Below are 17,510 nucleotides of genomic sequence, written 5' to 3'. Positions count from 1 at the left end.
CTGCAATGTTATGCCCAAATATTTAATCAACGTGACAAGCGCTACACTACTAATGGAGTATTCAAACATTATGGGATTCTTTTTCCTATTCATCTGCATTAATTTACATTTATCTATATTTAGAGTTAGCTGCCATTCTTTACACCAATCACAAATCCTGTCCAAGTCATCCTGTATCCTCCTACAGTCACTCAACGACGACACCTTCCCGTACACCACAGCATCATCAGCAAACAGCCGCACATTGCTATCCACCCTATCCAAAAGATCATTTATGTAGATAGAAAACAACAGCAGACCTACCACACTTCGCTGGGGCACTCCAGATGATACCCTCACCTCCGATGCACACTCACCATCGAGGACAACGTATTGAGTTCTATTACTTAAGAAGTTTGGTTTCGGCCTTGAGGGATACCTCACTGACAGTGTCCCCAACAGAGTTTAAGATTTCATTAAGGCAAATGTTGGACGCACGCTGTGTTAATATCCACTAACAGGTGTCTGATAGTATACACTCAGTTTCCTCTATTTTTTCATCAGTCAACTTCTCATCTTCTATTTTCAAAGAACCAAGCAGTGATAGCTTATTTATCTTTTTTAATATTCAAATCACAGAAGATTTTATCAGCATTCTCACACTAAGTGGCGCGCATGACTGGTATAATAGTATGTAGGAAGGAACCAAAAATTTTAAGGGCAGCATAAGAACTGAAATTTGAGGTCCGTCGACATCAGTGCTACTAGAGACGCTGTTCCAGTTCATTTAGTCGAGGATGGGATCAAGAAGCTCGTAATCTACCGTTTATAACCATGGGTAACCAGAGTACGAACCCTGCTGCACGATAGCAAATGACGAGATTCTACTTTTTGTAAGTGTATATTTTATTAGGAAGAATGCATGATTAAATGTGTAGATGATTTGTGGGTATAAAGGTGCGAAATTTAGTACACAGGCGTGCCACCCCTAGCAGCACAAAATGGCTCTGACACGGTTGGATAATCGAATCGAACTTAGTTTGGACGCCGGACAGGGGTACCTTTTGTCATTCGCTGCTCCTTCATCTCTGTGCCAAAGTTCATCAATAAAAGTGGCTGGCGATTTGTGACGTGCCTGTGACCAGACGGTCTCAGTGGGTGAGAGATCCAGAGAACGTGCTGGCTTGGGCAACAGTCGAATACTCACTGCATCGAAGTAGGTCAGGACATGATGAGTAAATTGTCTTTTGTTAGTTTGTCTTTTGTTAGTTTGGTCAAAGATAGCACCACGAAGACCTACTTCGAGGCACAGCCACCAGGTGTAAGAAGTCAGGCGCTAGTCGCGTGAGATCACTGAGCGATGGACAACCCTGCACGATACAGGCCCAAAACATCACTAACCCACCACATTGCTGAACCCTTACGATCACTGGACTCAGTTGCTGATCTCCGGGCACATTCAGATTACTTTTGATGCCTAATGTACCCGTCACCACATTACATTAGTGCTCATATTCCACACTTGGGTATTAAAAACCCCAGGAAGGAAAGCAAATAACGACACTTTACTTATACTGGGTAGTAGGAAGAAACTTTTAGATCAAGTTGGGACTTGCAGACTGAAAAACCAGGTATTTCTGAGTCTTCTGAAAGCAACAGCTTCTCCACCCTGCCTATCAATCGTGTCGAAATGAGCCTGGATAACGAATATGAGTATGTCTTCACATGTTGCTTCAAATCCATGTCACGGATCATCAGTCGTAGTGGCTGGCGGTTGGCGACTTGTCAGTTTTTCTACAACACATGATCATCTACAGGGTGATTCAAAAAGAATACCACAACTTTAGGAATTTAAAAATCTGCAACGACAAAAGGCAGAGCTAAGCACTATCTGTCGTCGAATTAAGGGAGCTATAAAGTTTCATTTAGTTGTACATTTGTTCGCTTGAAGCGCTGTTGACTAGGCGTCAGCGTCAGTTGATGCTAAGATGGCGACCGCTCAACAGAAAGCTTTTTGTGTTATTGAGTACGGCAGAAGTGAATCGACGACAGTTGTTCAGCGTGCATTTCGAACGAAGCATGGTTTTAAACCTCCTGATAGGTGGTGTATTAAACGTTGGTATAAACAGTTTACAGAGAATGGGTGTTTGTGCAAAGGGAAAAGTTCTGGACGCCGAGAACGAGTGATGAAAATGTAGCACGCATCCAGCAAGCATTTGTTCGCAGCCCAGGAAAATCGACTCGCAGAGCTAGCAGAGAGCTGCAAATTCCACAATCAACTGTATGGAGAGTCCTACGAAAAAGGTTAGTTATGAAACGTTATCGTCTGAATTGAACGTCAACTACCCGAGGCTATGGATCGGCCGCCAGGCAGCCCGTGACAGAGCACTTCATCACTGACCTCCAAGAAGCCCTGATCTTACCCCCTGCGATTTTTTCTTATGGGGGTATGTTAAGGATATGGTGTTTCGGCCACCTCTCCCAGCCACCATTGATGATTTGAAACGAGAAATAACAGCAGCTATCCAAACTGTTACGCCTGATATGCTACAGAGAGTGTGGAACGAGTTGGAGTATCGGGTTGATATTGCTCGAGTGTCTGAAGGAGGCCATATTGAACATCTCTGAACTTGTTTTTGAGTGAAAAAAACCTTTTTAAATACTCTTTGTAATGATGTATAACAGAAGGTTATATTATGTTTCTTTCATTAAATACACACTTTTTAAGTTGTGGTATTCTTTTTGAATCACCCTGTATTTTCAGTGGCACAGAGCTCTGGAGAACGCACTAGTATCGAGGTAGAGCGGGCCCTGTGGTCTTACGTTATGCTGTTAGAAGATAACGTCACAGAGACCTCGAAGGTAGCGTACAACCGCCGGCCTTAACACATCAGAAAAGTAAAAATTACCGGCTACGCTAATCAGAAAGGCCGTTGACTGGTGTTGAGTCCATGTGACGATATTGGATGGAATCTGCCAACATTCATTCTCCTCGGAACGTTCACATATGGATATGATCATGGTGATGATGTACACCGTACCGCGACTCGTGTGATAAAATGATGGTGTCACTCTTGCATCCACTGTTGTCGGAGCACCTATCTCAGGTGGAGCTCGCTGTGTCCGCTCTCCGTATAAATACTTGTCTTGCTGCGAACAAGCGCATTTCGTGATTAAGATGCGTCACGTGACGGGTCGACCCTGCATAGGATAAGTCTATCCTGTTGATGGCTTGTCTGGTAGGGGCCAATGAAATAGTGCATGGCGCCGAATATGTCTCCCCCGAAACAATCAACTTAATATAGACATGACGGTCATGGAATCCTAATAAAACCTAGCTGAAATACAGCTAAATGATAATCCGCTATCTCTTGAGCCCAATGAGCCCAAGATCCTGCCGTTATCGAATACCTACGCACTCTCGTAAATGTTTCTCCTTACAGAATGCAGAACGCGGTCTTCTCACACATGAATAACATTCAAATGTGATATCACAAATACAAATACGTTGCGTAATCTTTCCTTATATAGGTCAGTAACAGTCTGCAAAGCTTGTAAGGGTGTTGTAGGGTAGGCTCTGCTAAGAAACAATTGTTAAGAAAAAAATACGACAAGTAGCGCCGTTTGCGAGTTAATTAGCATTGTAGTTAGCCAATCAGGCCGTTGCATGCCAGAGTTCAAGCGGCCTGCCGGATATAATGAGTTTCAGTTTTGTCGTAGCGTAGATGATAGCACACGAGGCTGTTCATCCTTTGGCTCGGGTTCGAGCCTTGCTATCGTCCCACGTCCAGCTTCTATATCGCTCTCTTGTTCGGTTTGAGGATACAAAACGAACAACATGCTTGGCGACACCGGCTCTGGCGGGCCGCTTGAATTTGAAAGCGCAACGATCTGATTGGCTAACTTCCATGTTAATTAACTCAGAAACAGCGCAACGTATCGAATTCTTTTCTTATCATTTCTCAGCGCAACCTGCCGTGCAACACCCTTACAAGCTTTTCGGAATGTTCCTGACGGTCCTGTATGCAGAATGTACGTGTATGGCTTTACTAGTACCAAATTTGTACAGATGTGCTGAGATGCTAATAATGTGAATACCAAAGTACGAAGTGCACTTTATGCCAATTTGACGTCTTTCCATGCTCCCTCATGTTGTTGCAGTCTTGGTGCTCATCCGCGTATCTATTAGAAATGCGTTCACTTTGAGATAAATCTGTCGTCGTATTGCATCCTTCTACCATTACTGGGTCTCCAGAACACATGCCGCTTCGCAAAATACAGGCAACCAACATTACGTTCTTAAGTTGCTACCAGCAGTCTGTACATGAAGGGCAGTTAACACTTCAGTTTTCCTATCTTTTATAACAGTATTATAAATACTCTGTATAACACAGTTGCATCGTCTAGGAACAGTATCTGACAAGTTAAAACGTTGTTACATGTAGACCATATTTATCATGAACCAAATGGATACATATATGTACAGGGTGGCCCACTTAAAAGTTTCAGCTCAAAGATCTCTGGAACAAAAATAGATATTCAAAAGGACTCTAAATGGTATGGATGTAAGACAGGGGCTAATGAAAATAAATACTAAGAAACATTCTACAATGTAAACAGGTGTGTTTTTAATGGGCTCCCATATTATTTCTTATGCAGTCAATAACATGAAAAAACTACAAAAAGAATGATGTTACTTGCCTCATAATACGTCAACTGCACCCCAAAAAAACTGCAGAGCGAAGTTGACGCTTGAAATAAACGGAATGCCCTGCTACTACACATCCCGAGACGCAAGCGTGATCGTCACATATGAGTGTTTGTGGCGGGAGACCCTGTTATTACTTTCGGCCCTCGTGACAACACTGAAAGTACGTCAGCCGCATCGCGATTACGGGAAACGTGGGCTTCACGCTTGCATCTCTAGGTGCGCAATAGCGGCGCGTTTCGTTTATTTCAAGCGTCAAACTCGCTATCCAATTGCTCGGGATGAAACTGTACTGCGATGTAACCAACGCAATTCTTTTTGTGATTTTTGATGTCATTGGTTGCGTAAGAAATAATACGGGGTGTCCATTAAAAAAAAAAAGAAAAGAAAAGATAAGTTTGTGTTGAAACTAATACTTGCCGCGTTTTACAATATCTCATAGTATTTATTTTAATGAGTCCCTGCCTTACGTTCATACCAGTGAAGGTCCTTCTCAAATGTATACTTTTGTTTCAGAGATATTTGGGCTGAAACGTTTCAGTGGTCCACCCAGTCTACTCCTTCCCCCTGTGTACACCTCCTCAATCTCCTTGCCTCTATCTGTCTCCTCCTCCACCTCTCTCATTCCATCTCCTCCGTCCTCTCTCTGTCCATATCCTCCTCTTTCATTTCTCTGTCTGTTTCCCACTCCAATTTCTCTCTCCGCCTCCTCCTTCCCCATATCTGTTTCTAGGTCCACTGTCAGTCCATCTCTTCCTGACCCCCTTCTCTCTTCACGTTATCAACCCTATCCCAACACCATCACAGTATTTCTTTCCAGATGGCTAGTACTAAGTTTGCTTCATATCGATCCAGGGCTTTAGGAGGAGATTTTTACCCGTGACCTTTCCCGCGTACGCACATGTCATATATATTTAATATGTTTCACCCATATTTATACACATATTTCACCTGTATTTGTAGCGAATTTAACCCTGCCGTTTCGTTTTCACTCAGCTAAATGTTTGTGTAGTCATATGTCGTGAACTATGTATCGTACAATGCTACAATTTTCTAGGTACATTCAGCGCCATATGTGCTGCGAATTGAGTTATTAACAAATAAATAAATTTAAAAGTCACGTATGATGCGGCAATTATCACGCATCTCAGAGCTTAGGGCATCATATCTCCTGGACTTTGTAGAATGATATAATTTTGCAGGTACTTTCAATGGTGTATGTGAACAAAGCGTGAAAAAGTGTCACGAGTAGAATTAGTAGCGAACGTCACGCCTAATGGGGCAGTTTTACTGCATGAACAATCTAAATGTAGTAAGCGATAAAGTTTTTACCTTTCATCGTTTTGTGGGGGTTATCAGCGAGAAAAGGTTTCGTATTTTGTGTCAAGTCTGTTGAAAGTCATTAAATGCTCTCAATCACAAATACTGGATGAATAAAGTCTGGGTATTCACGCGTCGTGGGCTACAATTCTCTTTTACCCCTCCCCTTCACCCCCTCCCCTTTCATACGCAGGTAGTTTCTACCCCAACAGCGACTCTTTAAGGCAGTAAGTGATACGTGTGAAAAGTGTGGTTAAGTGGTTAGGAAAAATAATATATCCGCCCCCGGTAGCTGAATGGTCAGCGTGACAGATTGTCAATCCTCTGGGCCCGGGTTCGAGGGAATATCTCCGCCCAGCGACTGGGTTTGTGCTGTCATCATCATCACCCTATCATCCTCATCGACTGCTGGTCGCCGAAGTGTCGTCAAATTGAAACACCGACACCCGGCGAACGGTCTGCCCGACAGGTGGGCCCTAGCCATACGATTAAATAAATATATATACAGGGTGTTTCAAAAATGACCGGTGTATTTGAAACGGTAATAAAAACTAAACGAGCAGCGATAGAAATACACCGTTTGTTGCAATATGCTTGGGACAACAGTACATTTTCAGGCAGACAAACTTTCGAAATTACAGTAGTTACAATTGTCAACAACAGATGGCGCTGCGGTCTGGGAAACTCTATAGTACGATATTTTCCACATATCCACCATGCGTAGCAATAATATGGCGTAGTCTCTGAATGAAATTACCCGAAACCTTTGACAACGTGTCTGGCGGAATGGCTTCACATGCAGATGAGATGTACTGCTTCAGCTGTTCAATTGTTTCTGGATTCTGGCGGTACACCTGGTCTTTCAAGTGTCCCCACAGAAAGAAGTCACAGGGGTTCATGTCTGGCGAATAGGGACGCCAATCCACGCCGCCTCCTGTATGTTTCGGATAGCCCAAAGCAATCACACGATCATCGAAATATTCATTCAGGAAATTAAAGACGTCGGCCGTGCGATGTGGCCGGGCACCATCTTGCATAAACCACGAGGTGTTCGCAGTGTCGTCTAAGGCAGTTTGTACCGCCACAAATTCACGAAGAATGTCCAGATAGCGTGATGCGGTAATCGTTTCGGATCTGAAAAATGGGCCAATGATTCCTTTGGAAGAAATGGCGGCCCAGACCAGTACTTTTCGAGGATGCAGGGACGATGGGACTGCAACATGGGGCTTTTCGGTTCTCCATATGCGCCAGTTCTGTTTATTGACGAAGCCGTCCAGGTAAAAATAAGCTTCGTCAGTAAACCAAATGCTGCCCACATGCATATCGCCGTCATCAATCCTGTGCACTATATCGTTAGCGAATGTCTCTCGTGCAGCAATGGTAGTGGCGCTGAGGGGTTGCCGCGTTTGAATTTTGTATGGATAGAGGTGTAAACTCTGGCGCATGAGACGATACGTGGACGTTGGCGTCATTTGGACCACAGCTGCAACACGGCGAACGGAAACCCGAGGCCGCTGTTGGATCACCTGCTGCACTAGCTGCGCGTTGCCCTCTGTGGTTGCCGTACGCGGTCGCCCTACCTTTCCAGCACGTTCATCCGTCACGTTCCCAGTCCGTTGAAATTTTTCAAACAGATCCTTTATTGTATCGCTTTTCGGTCCTTTGGTTACATTAAACCTCCGTTGAAAACTTCGTCTTGTTGCAACAACACTGTGTTCTAGGCGGTGGAATTCCAACACCAGAAAAATCCTCTGTTCTAAGGAATAAACCATGTTGTCCACAGCACACTTGCACGTTGTGAACAGCACACGCTTACAGCAGAAAGACGACGTACAGAATGGCGCACCCACAGACTGCGTTGTCTTCTATATCTTTCACATCACTTGCAGCGCCATCTGTTGTTGAAAATTGTAACTACTGTAATTTCGAAAGTTTGTCCGCCTGAAAATGTACTGTTGTCCCAAGCATATTGCAACAAACGGTGTATTTCTATCGCTGCTCGTTTAGTTTTTATTGCCGTTTCAAATATACCGGTCATTTTTGAAACACCCTGTATATATATATATATATATATATATATATATACTATATATATATATATATATATATATATATATATATATATATATATGGATGGGGGGGGGGATTTTTATGGCTCTTGAATGGCAAATTTACCTCAGAATAATGCATCAGTAAACATGTCAGAACGTTGTGTAACAAGCGAGATGTTATTAATTAAAAGTCCGAGACTGTAGTACCTGTATTGTTAAGAAGAACGATGCATGTTCAAATGGCTCTGAGCACTATGGGACTTAACTTCTGTCCCCTAGAACTAAAACCTAAAACCTAACTAACCTAAGGACATTACACACATCCGTGCCCGAGGCAGGATTCGAAGCTGCGACCGTAGCGGCCGCGCGGTTCCAGACTGCAGCGCCTAGAGCAGCTCGGCCTGCGTGCAAGACAGGCACTACAGTATTGTATTTATCCGTCGAGACCAAGCAGCTACTTTCAATTAAGATGTCCTCCCTCGTACGGGAATTGCGTACTATGTGTACGAGTACAGGTTGTGACGCAGACACAACGATATATGGAAGTTTCATTGTGGCCGTGAGTCGTGCGCGCATGGCCAAAACTGTTAAGGCGACCGCCCGCTTAATGCGGGAAAACCGGGTTCGAGTCCCGGTACGATACAAATTTTCGTTGTCGTTCTTCACTTATACAACGGATGGTTATTCATATTCCCAACTGCGAATACATTTCGCACCATCATAAGTCGTCGGACCCTTTCGCTGCGCCCTGCAGATGCAGCTGAACATGACATCTTGACGGTGGTGTGTACAAAAGTGATTAAATTTAAGCTTTAAACGTGGCGTCGTACTCAGCCATCAGAGAAGGCGCTCGGCCTGTTATCGGGGGCCCGGCGCAGCCGTGGCGAAACGGCGCGTGCCCTCCGTCAGCCGCTCCTCGGTCCACCTGGCACAGCCCTGCGGCGGCGCCCCTCCCATTATGCTCCCCGTTCCCAGCCGCGACGCCTAATATTAGACGGTCAACAGTCGACCGTGCGTACCGCCGGTGGCCTGTCATGGAGCGCTTCGCGAATCCAGCCCGCCGAATGACTCGCGATATGGGTTAGGCTCGGCCGCGCCGTAACAATGCTCTACGTGGCGGCGCAACCGCACCATCGGTTGAGCTGTTTCGTGAAGCGCGTGTACGCGTGTACCATGGGCGACAGTGCTTCCAAGAACGATTATATGTGTTTGCGAATTATTGCCCGCAAGTAAGTGTTCCTTTCCCGAACGCCTTAGATGTGTATACCCACGTAGTAGCGCTGACGTGTGCTAGTGTTGAGCACCTTGTGGTAGAAAATGCCCCTACTTGTACTCGTACGAAAAGTGTGCAGCGACATCTGCGAAGTCGGCGGCGGCAGCAACGATGAAGAAACAATAGTGTTTGAAAACGCCAGATAGTCCGCTCTGCCTTCCCAATGCCTCCACGTTCGCGTGGCTCCCTCTGTCATCCAGATGTAGAGATGAATGCCTTTCCTAGAACAGTTCTGCGGCGACCGGCGAACATTTGCTATTCACTGCTGGTACGGTCGCAAGCTCTGTTAATTCCTGTAGCGAGGTTAGTAATAGTTTTGTTACGAATTTTGTCTGTCTCTTACAGCAACCTCTTTCCAATGAGGAATTCATTTGGTTTCTGTTACTGGGATTGGCGTTAGGTTTCGAATTGAAGAAGAACGTTCCTTATACTTTCATTTTTGGGTAGCTTTACAACGTATCATACCTGGGAATTATATCTTGCTTAGAACATAAGCACTAAAACATATTAGTCTGACACGATAGTTTACAAACACACACACACACACACACATACACACACACACACACACATATATATATATATATATATATATATATATATATATATATATATATGTATGTATGTATATATGCACAGAGCAGACGCGCATATCTGCAGCTCTTAGATAATATTGATATTTCCAAAACGGAAAAATTTAAACAACAATCTTAAATATATTATAAATGAATGCAACAGACAATATACTGCTTAATATTTGCGAAATAACAGTGCTACCATCTATGATGATGTATTGCGTTACAGTTTCACCAGACTTGGAAAAGCGGAAAATTTTTTAGTTATATTAAAATTTTCTACACATTTTGCTTTCTTTCGAACGTAATTGATCCGCACTGCGTGAACGATTCTGTTACACATACGACCTAAACGTTATTTCAATAACTCTTCTTGAAGAATAATAGCAGATAAGTACTCTTCACTTTCTTGAATTTAGACATCTTTACCTACATTCTGATTGCGGGAAGTTGTGCGATTTGTATTGTGATAACACGCACATCGCACATCGGGAAAAACAGTGAACAACTAAAACTGCAAAAAAATCGACTTAAAGAATTCTATAAAACTTACTTTGAAATAGTGTACGCTTCCTCTTAATTTCAAGTAAGTATTTTTGGTAGTAAATAGCATTATATTCTGTGCAGCAGTGATATGGATATGTAACTCTTCATCGCGTGTGGAATGCTACCAGGTTATTATTAATTAGCTCTTTGAGACGCGTCACTTCTCTTGCTTAACTAAAAGATTTTTTTTTTTTTTGTTTTCGTTATGACCCCTCATGTAATACTTATGCCACTTTTTCGCCACAAATAATATACTTTTTAAACTTGCTGTAACACAATACGACATTGGAACATCAATGAGGCAAAATCGATACATAAGTTAGAATGAAATATGAAAAATAAATTGAAATTGTTGTTCTAGTAAAATGAAAAGTGTAAATTAATATTTATGAAAATTAATACAATTTGATAAGGATCATCAATTAGGTACAATTTAAAGAAAACTGATTACGAAAACTTAGAATCGTAAATGGGCTTATATAATGTAGGATTACTTTAGGCGGGAATAAGGGGTTCAATGTGAACTTTCATTACTGCAGAAATTCCCAGTGTTTTCTTATACGCTGCAACGCACGAAATTTCGTAATATTTACAAATTTCGTAATATTTACAACAGCTGTAGTCGTCAAGACTGCTTTCATGGATGTGGCGCTTTTCTTGAATGGCCGACGCACACCTGCCAGCAGCAACAATTTGTTCTTGCAGGGGCAAATAATGAAGTGGCCTACAGCCAAACTGACACAACAGCCCTGTAGACGACGCACTGCGAGGTAGAGGTGTGATTTTTTGTGCACTTTGGGGCACTTAAAACGTATTTTTCACTGACGTAAACTAAAAATTTCCGTTTATTGACTTGCGTCACTTTTCTTGCAGGGGTGCGATATCATACTTACTATTCCTTACACAAAAATTTATAAACATTGTGAGCAGCAATGTACATTATTTCCACATCATTGTCAATATATCGCCTATGTAGCGTACAGTATGATGGTAAATGAAATTCTATCTCATGAGGATAATAAAATCTGTAGCATTATTTACGCAATACCTTTCGGCTTACGTATGAAGTCGTCATTCACGATTCTTCTGGAAGTTGGAAGTATGGAGGGAACACAGAGGACTTTATGTATTCTAACATTATTCTTCGTGGTCAAAAATCAGCCGTACTGTATGTTTTTAAGCTAAAGTGGTACGTCCACAGAAAGTTTATAATTATTCTCCACTTAGTTTCTTCGTTCCGTGCATCCGTGATATCCAACCGTCTTGCCACTTTCTACTCGCACAAAAAACTCAGTAATTACCTTCCTCTTCGCTTCGTCTGCTGCATCGCATCTTTTCTCAATTCTCACTTTGTCTCCTCCTTTCTCGAATATCTGTGTTTATAATATAAATGCCTGTCAAATAATATTCCCTTACATCGCCTCCACTAGTTGTTTGGTGCATTCTGGAACATTTCCCCATACCTTCCAGTACAGTTCAATGCTACGTTTTAACACTGTAATTCGCTACCCCGCATATACTAAGTGCTGTCCCTTTCGTGATGATGACTGTAACTAGATATATGGACGGGAACTACCAGCAAGCAGGTTACGAAGTACATCTTAATTACATCCAGCGAATTAGGCCGCAGAGGGCAACGAATAACAAGTCGGTTATTCTACTTAAAGGAATATAAGTTGTACTATTTTTCCGTCGTGTTGCCTATGTTGTAGAGACACATCACAGGCTTTTACCAATTTTATATACCTCATTTCAGAAATCCGATGTCTCTTATGGTAGCGATTAGGAGCGTTCATGATTTTTTTTATTACTTGGAACCTCAACTTCGTAATTGTCCAACATCTGTTGGCGCTAACCGCCACTCTAATAATTTCCAACATTTCCTCCATCGTTTCTTGACGTCTGACGTACCTTTGCACCTCTTCGCGAACTGTCTTACATTTAGAACTGAAAGTTGTTTTAACTTGATAATCTCACAGATTTAACAGAAATGTTGGCCGCCTTGGTTCGCGAATTCAGAATACGAATCGCTGCTGCATGTTACGTGTTCTAGCCTTTTCAACTGTACGCACATAAACATCTGTCATGACTCAGCCCAATCTCACAACAAATGCAAATACACACCCGTCTTAAACAGCAGCATTAGTATAGTATATGCCTTAAATGAAAACCATACTACTGGCTACAGGATCTTACTTTCCGAACGCTTCAGCAATGAATTCAGTCTCCATATTTTCTCTGTCGTAGGGAATGAGCTTTTATCAAATGTGCAAGGAAAAGGAAATTGTTTAAAAACATTAAGACAAACATAATAGTAGAAGTGTCTACATATTACAAGAAATATTGTGCTGTCTTATGGAAGTGATCAAAATATCTCTGTATAATGTCTAATATTTGATAATTACTTTCTTCACATAACTCAGAAGTATGCCATGGAGAGTTCAAAGGATAGAACAGTGGAACGCACGCATGAAACAGTTTTACATTTTACAGGCAAACGAAATTTTCTTCACTGACTGCGAAATAAATTAAGAATGTTACTAATTTCCTCGAAACCAAACCTCTCATGGAATTGAAAACATCTTGAATACTAAAATCATTTTCTTCATATGGGAGCCTATGCAGTGTATTCAGTCACTTATGCGATGCATTACTATCACAGGGAACATTTCTTGCCAGACTGAAATATAGTACTGTCAGATTACTTTAGAATAAAGGTAGTAAGGCGTATTAGGCAGATTAGATATAACTAAACAGTCTCACTACTTACCTCTTTCCCGAAAGTACTGGAAAAGTATGGTATACAACAACCACAATACACCTCTTTGCAAAAGGATCTCCCACAGAACATGCTATTTTTCAATTCACTAATCAGGTTAAAAAATTTTAAATGACGAAATATTGACAACTGATTTTGTATGTGATTTGTTAAAAGCATTTGATTGTGTAGTTCGCCTTATTCACACAAGCTCAAATTATGGTATCAGAGATATTGCTGGTAACTGGTTTTCGTCCTCTAACTAAAAAGACGCAGAGATGTTCATTAAGAAACCCAGGCAGTATGCATAGCGAAATACTGTTTTAAGAATGTAGAATAGCACTACAGGTGCCCACAGGGATCGATACTGGGTCCGCTCTTGTTCTTATTATATATAACTCACATTCCATCATATATCCAAAAGGCAGAAATAGTTCTCTTTGCTGACGATGCAGGTATTATAATCAAGCAATTTCAACACTTGGAAATGCAAATAGTATTTTTGATAATTAATATTTAGTTATCTCCATATGTAATGCCACTGAATTGAGATAAAATACAGAACATACTATTCAGTACTGCACAAAACCTGACTATGAGAAATAACGCATGATGGTAAATCAATAAATGAAACTTTATAATTTCAATTTTGGGTATTTACTTGGGTAAGAACCGAAATTGAAAACGCAGATCTTCCTAAACGCAAAAGCTTTGCAGCTCTTGTGTTGCGGTAAATATCAGTTTTTTGAGTTGAAAATGTGATAAATTTGACTTACTGTTCCATTTTTCATTCTCTAATGTCTTATAGCATATTTGGGGTCATCGAGGAAAAAGTTTTGTTGTGCAGAAGTGTGTAATAGTGTAATGAGTGCTGTGCACTCTAAAACCTTTTCTAGACAATTCCTTAAACAGTTCAGCATACTGGCACGGCCTCATTGCACATTTATTCCTTATAATGTTTTCATAAATACAATACTATAAATAGAAGGAGAAATGATTTACATTGCTCGTCACTTAGGCTTAGTGCGGAACAGATAAGAGTGAGTTACTCACTCACGAAAACTTTACCCCTTATTCAGTGATGCATAGATTTTAATAGATAATAAAAATTAACTTCATACACAAACTGAAATGATATCTGTTTGATCATCGCTTCCAAGGAATAATTTCTCAGGGTATAGTGTGTGTGTGTGTGTTTTACTGGAAGTGTATTTAAGAGAGAGATTGAACATAGTTAGCTGTAGACCACTGGACGCCTGTTGCAAAATTAGTATAACTTAAGGTATTGCGTATATGCACAGCATGTTGTCATATTTTTCTGCGACAATTTGTACTGTTATTGTATACTGACTCGCTTCATATCATAGCGAGGAGTAGTAACTATGATCCATGAAACAGGCTGATAACTAATTATTCTATGTACCGGTAAATCTACATACACGTCATTACTCTACTCACAACCTTAAGGTGCGTTTGGGGAAGGTACTTAATGCACTACTGTCACTTTCCTCCTTTACCATTCCAGTTGCGAGTGATCCGCAGAGAGAAAACGACTGCCGGTGACCTCTGTGTATACTCAGGCACACCAGTCGTATCATGATGTCGTCATAGCCTTTCCGTTGACTCTTATACGGACACACGCTCTCTGAATTTTAACAATGAACCACGTCTGGTATGCACAAAACTTCCCTTGTAGCATCTCCCACTGGATGAGCTACTCCGTTACGCGTTCGAGACTACCAAAAAATCCTGTGATGAAACGCGCATCTAATATTTTCGATCTTCTCTATTTCCTCTCTCAGTCCTATCTGATAAGGATCCCAGACTGAGGGAGCAATATTGAAGAATTGGCCGAACGGTAATTTTGTAACATACCTGCTTCGTGGCTGGACTACACTTCCTAAGGATTCTTCCAATGAATCTGTCATCTTCCTTCCCTGCAACTAATTTGATATGACAATTCCACTTTAAATCACTCCGTGCCCATAATCCCGGATATTTAGTGGATGTGAGTGTTTCCACTGACTGTTAGGCAAAGTTGTAGTCAAATAATGATGCATCTTCTCGCCTGTTTGTGCTAAATACGTTACATCCTTTTACGTTGAGAGTCAATTGCCGGTCTCTGCACCAGAGGCCATCCACTGCAGATTTTCGAGCATTTCGTAGCGGTTTCTCTACATGCAACATCATCAGCGAGCAGACTCCTGGAGCTTCCTACATTAAAACCTACATCATTTATGTACTCGTTTATGGTCCTATAGCACTCCCTCGGGGTACGGCCGGAGATATTTTACGTCAATAGTTTCCTTCCCGTTAAGAGTGACACGCTAAATGCTGTTTGATAGGAATTCTTCAGTCCAGTCACTAAGCATATTAACACAAGTTGGTGTCTCACTAATTGTGTTTAATAAAAAGTAGAGCAAGGAGTTTGTCATTACGTTGGTTCATTTGTCTCGCATAAAAATTTCTCTTGTACCTAATAATACACAGACATAGTTCCCAATTGTGGTTACGAGTTTCTTAGAAACATGCCGTTTCTAATCTAAAGAAAATTCTTAGTTTTTGTACGATGAACTATATTTTAATAAGACTACCATTAATGTATATCAACTGTTCGCGCAATACGGAAACCCAAAATAATTCACAATTGATTTAATATGCGATATCTAAACTATTTTTTCAACAAATTATTCGCAAAGGGACTATTTTTTGCGTTTTTGGAATATTTTTTAACTTTGTTTATGTGCTAGGTTTTGGAACAACTAAACTATCTTCTTTAAATAAAGGTACGATATGGTTTCTCAATGACATTTTAGAAGTGGTGTATAGGTTTTAGACGAACGCTAAAAAATAAATATGCTATCAAGTAACACAACAATAAAATCCCTCGACGTCTTATTAAATAGAGATTACTTATAAAACAGCTAACGTTACGTGGTATACCCTTAAAGGGACTCTAGCAATCCGGACAATTGGAAACAATGGTAGGCCTGTACATGTTGTTGTAATCTGCCTCTACATCTTTGCTCCGCAAGTCATTTTACGGTTTGTGGCGGAGAGTATGTCTTCTATCATTGCCTGTTTTCACCTTCCCTGTTCCATTCGTGAATGGCGCATGGGAATAACGGTTGTTGGTAAAGCTCCGCATTAGATCTAATTTCTAGAATTATCGAATTTTTAGTATTAAATCTCTCCGTGATGTACGAGGGTATACTGAAAGTTAACGCCTCCGAATTTTGTAGGTAGAACACATAAAGCTTTTGCAGTTAAACAAACGTTATTTACTTTTTATATATGTATTCTTCATGTCTACATATTTGCAGCATCCCACTGCCGCTGCAGGGCTCCGAACCGTGGCGTGAAACATGGCGGTGTGTGACGCAACCATATGTCGGTGCGTGAGAAACAGCGTGGTCTAATCGAGTGTCGATTTCTAGGAGTTCGTCCACACATGGAGTATCCTCACCTTCTTCATGGCAACGCAAGACCACTCACAAACTCTGCAACATCTGCAACAACCCGACGTATTGGGTTCACTGCAACCGATCATTCTCCATTCAGTCCCGACTTGACCCCATCTGATTTTCATCTGTTTCCACCCCATCTGATTTTCATCTGTTTCCAAAACTTAAAGAACTGCTTCGAAGACTTTACTCTGATAGTGATGGAGCGGTGCATGTAGACGTGACACGGTGGTTCCGTCAAACAGTCGTCAGCGACGGTAACAGAAAATGATCTCTCGTTGAGAGAAACGATTTCGTCGTCAAGGCGACTGTGTTGGGAAATCAATTTGTAGACATGAAGAGTAAAGTGTAGCTTCGAAAGCTGCAAGTGTTTTTACATTTAAAAAATCGGAAGAATTACTTTCCAACACGCCCTCTTACAATGTCCCTGCTCTAGCGTCTTCCACTGGAGTTTGTAGACCATCTCCGTACTGCTTTCATTCAGAGTGAACGATCGTGTAAAGAAACGCGCAGCTTTCCATTAGTGTCTATCTCTCCAGTAAGTACAACCTGGTAAGGGTCTCATGCTGATGAGAAATACTCGGGAATCGATGGAAAAGTGTTTTATAAGCCAATACTTTCGTGGATGAAGTTGAAGCAATCGACGAAAGATTATGTTAACACACAAGAACGTATTTTGCGTTACTGCATGTTATACGTTGGGTTCAATTCAAACGCAGTAAGAAAAAGTAAGTTATATCATAGACAGCAAGCACTTTTTATCAGTACATGTCTAACTATTTGTTGCATGCATGTACTGCACAGAAGAGATAAAGTGATCAGGTTAATCCTTAGTA

At 41.4% G+C, this 17,510-nt stretch overlaps 1 protein-coding gene across 6 annotated transcripts in view; it reads left to right on the top strand.

The window, feature by feature from the left end:
• Nucleotides 1-17,510, top strand: part of LOC126458594 (inward rectifier potassium channel 4-like) — a 667,556-nt gene that overhangs the window by 188,956 nt on the left and 461,090 nt on the right. For 3 of the 6 annotated variants that reach the window (XM_050095743.1, XM_050095739.1, XM_050095744.1), the window contains exon 1: nucleotides 9,145-9,634. The exons of 1 other annotated variant lie outside the window; for it this stretch is intronic. In XM_050095743.1, the coding sequence (XP_049951700.1) occupies nucleotides 9,495-9,634 (140 nt within the window). In that variant the 5' untranslated portion in view covers nucleotides 9,145-9,494. Of the gene's footprint in view, nucleotides 1-9,067; nucleotides 9,635-17,510 lie in introns of those variants that run through there. 2 more of the 6 variants (XM_050095740.1, XM_050095738.1) reach the window with 2 other exon arrangements.

The sequence above is a fragment of the Schistocerca serialis genome, chromosome 2, assembly GCF_023864345.2.
Source record: "Schistocerca serialis cubense isolate TAMUIC-IGC-003099 chromosome 2, iqSchSeri2.2, whole genome shotgun sequence".
Lineage (NCBI taxonomy): Eukaryota > Metazoa > Arthropoda > Insecta > Orthoptera > Acrididae > Schistocerca > Schistocerca serialis.
This window is presented reverse-complemented; position numbering and strand designations above follow the sequence as displayed.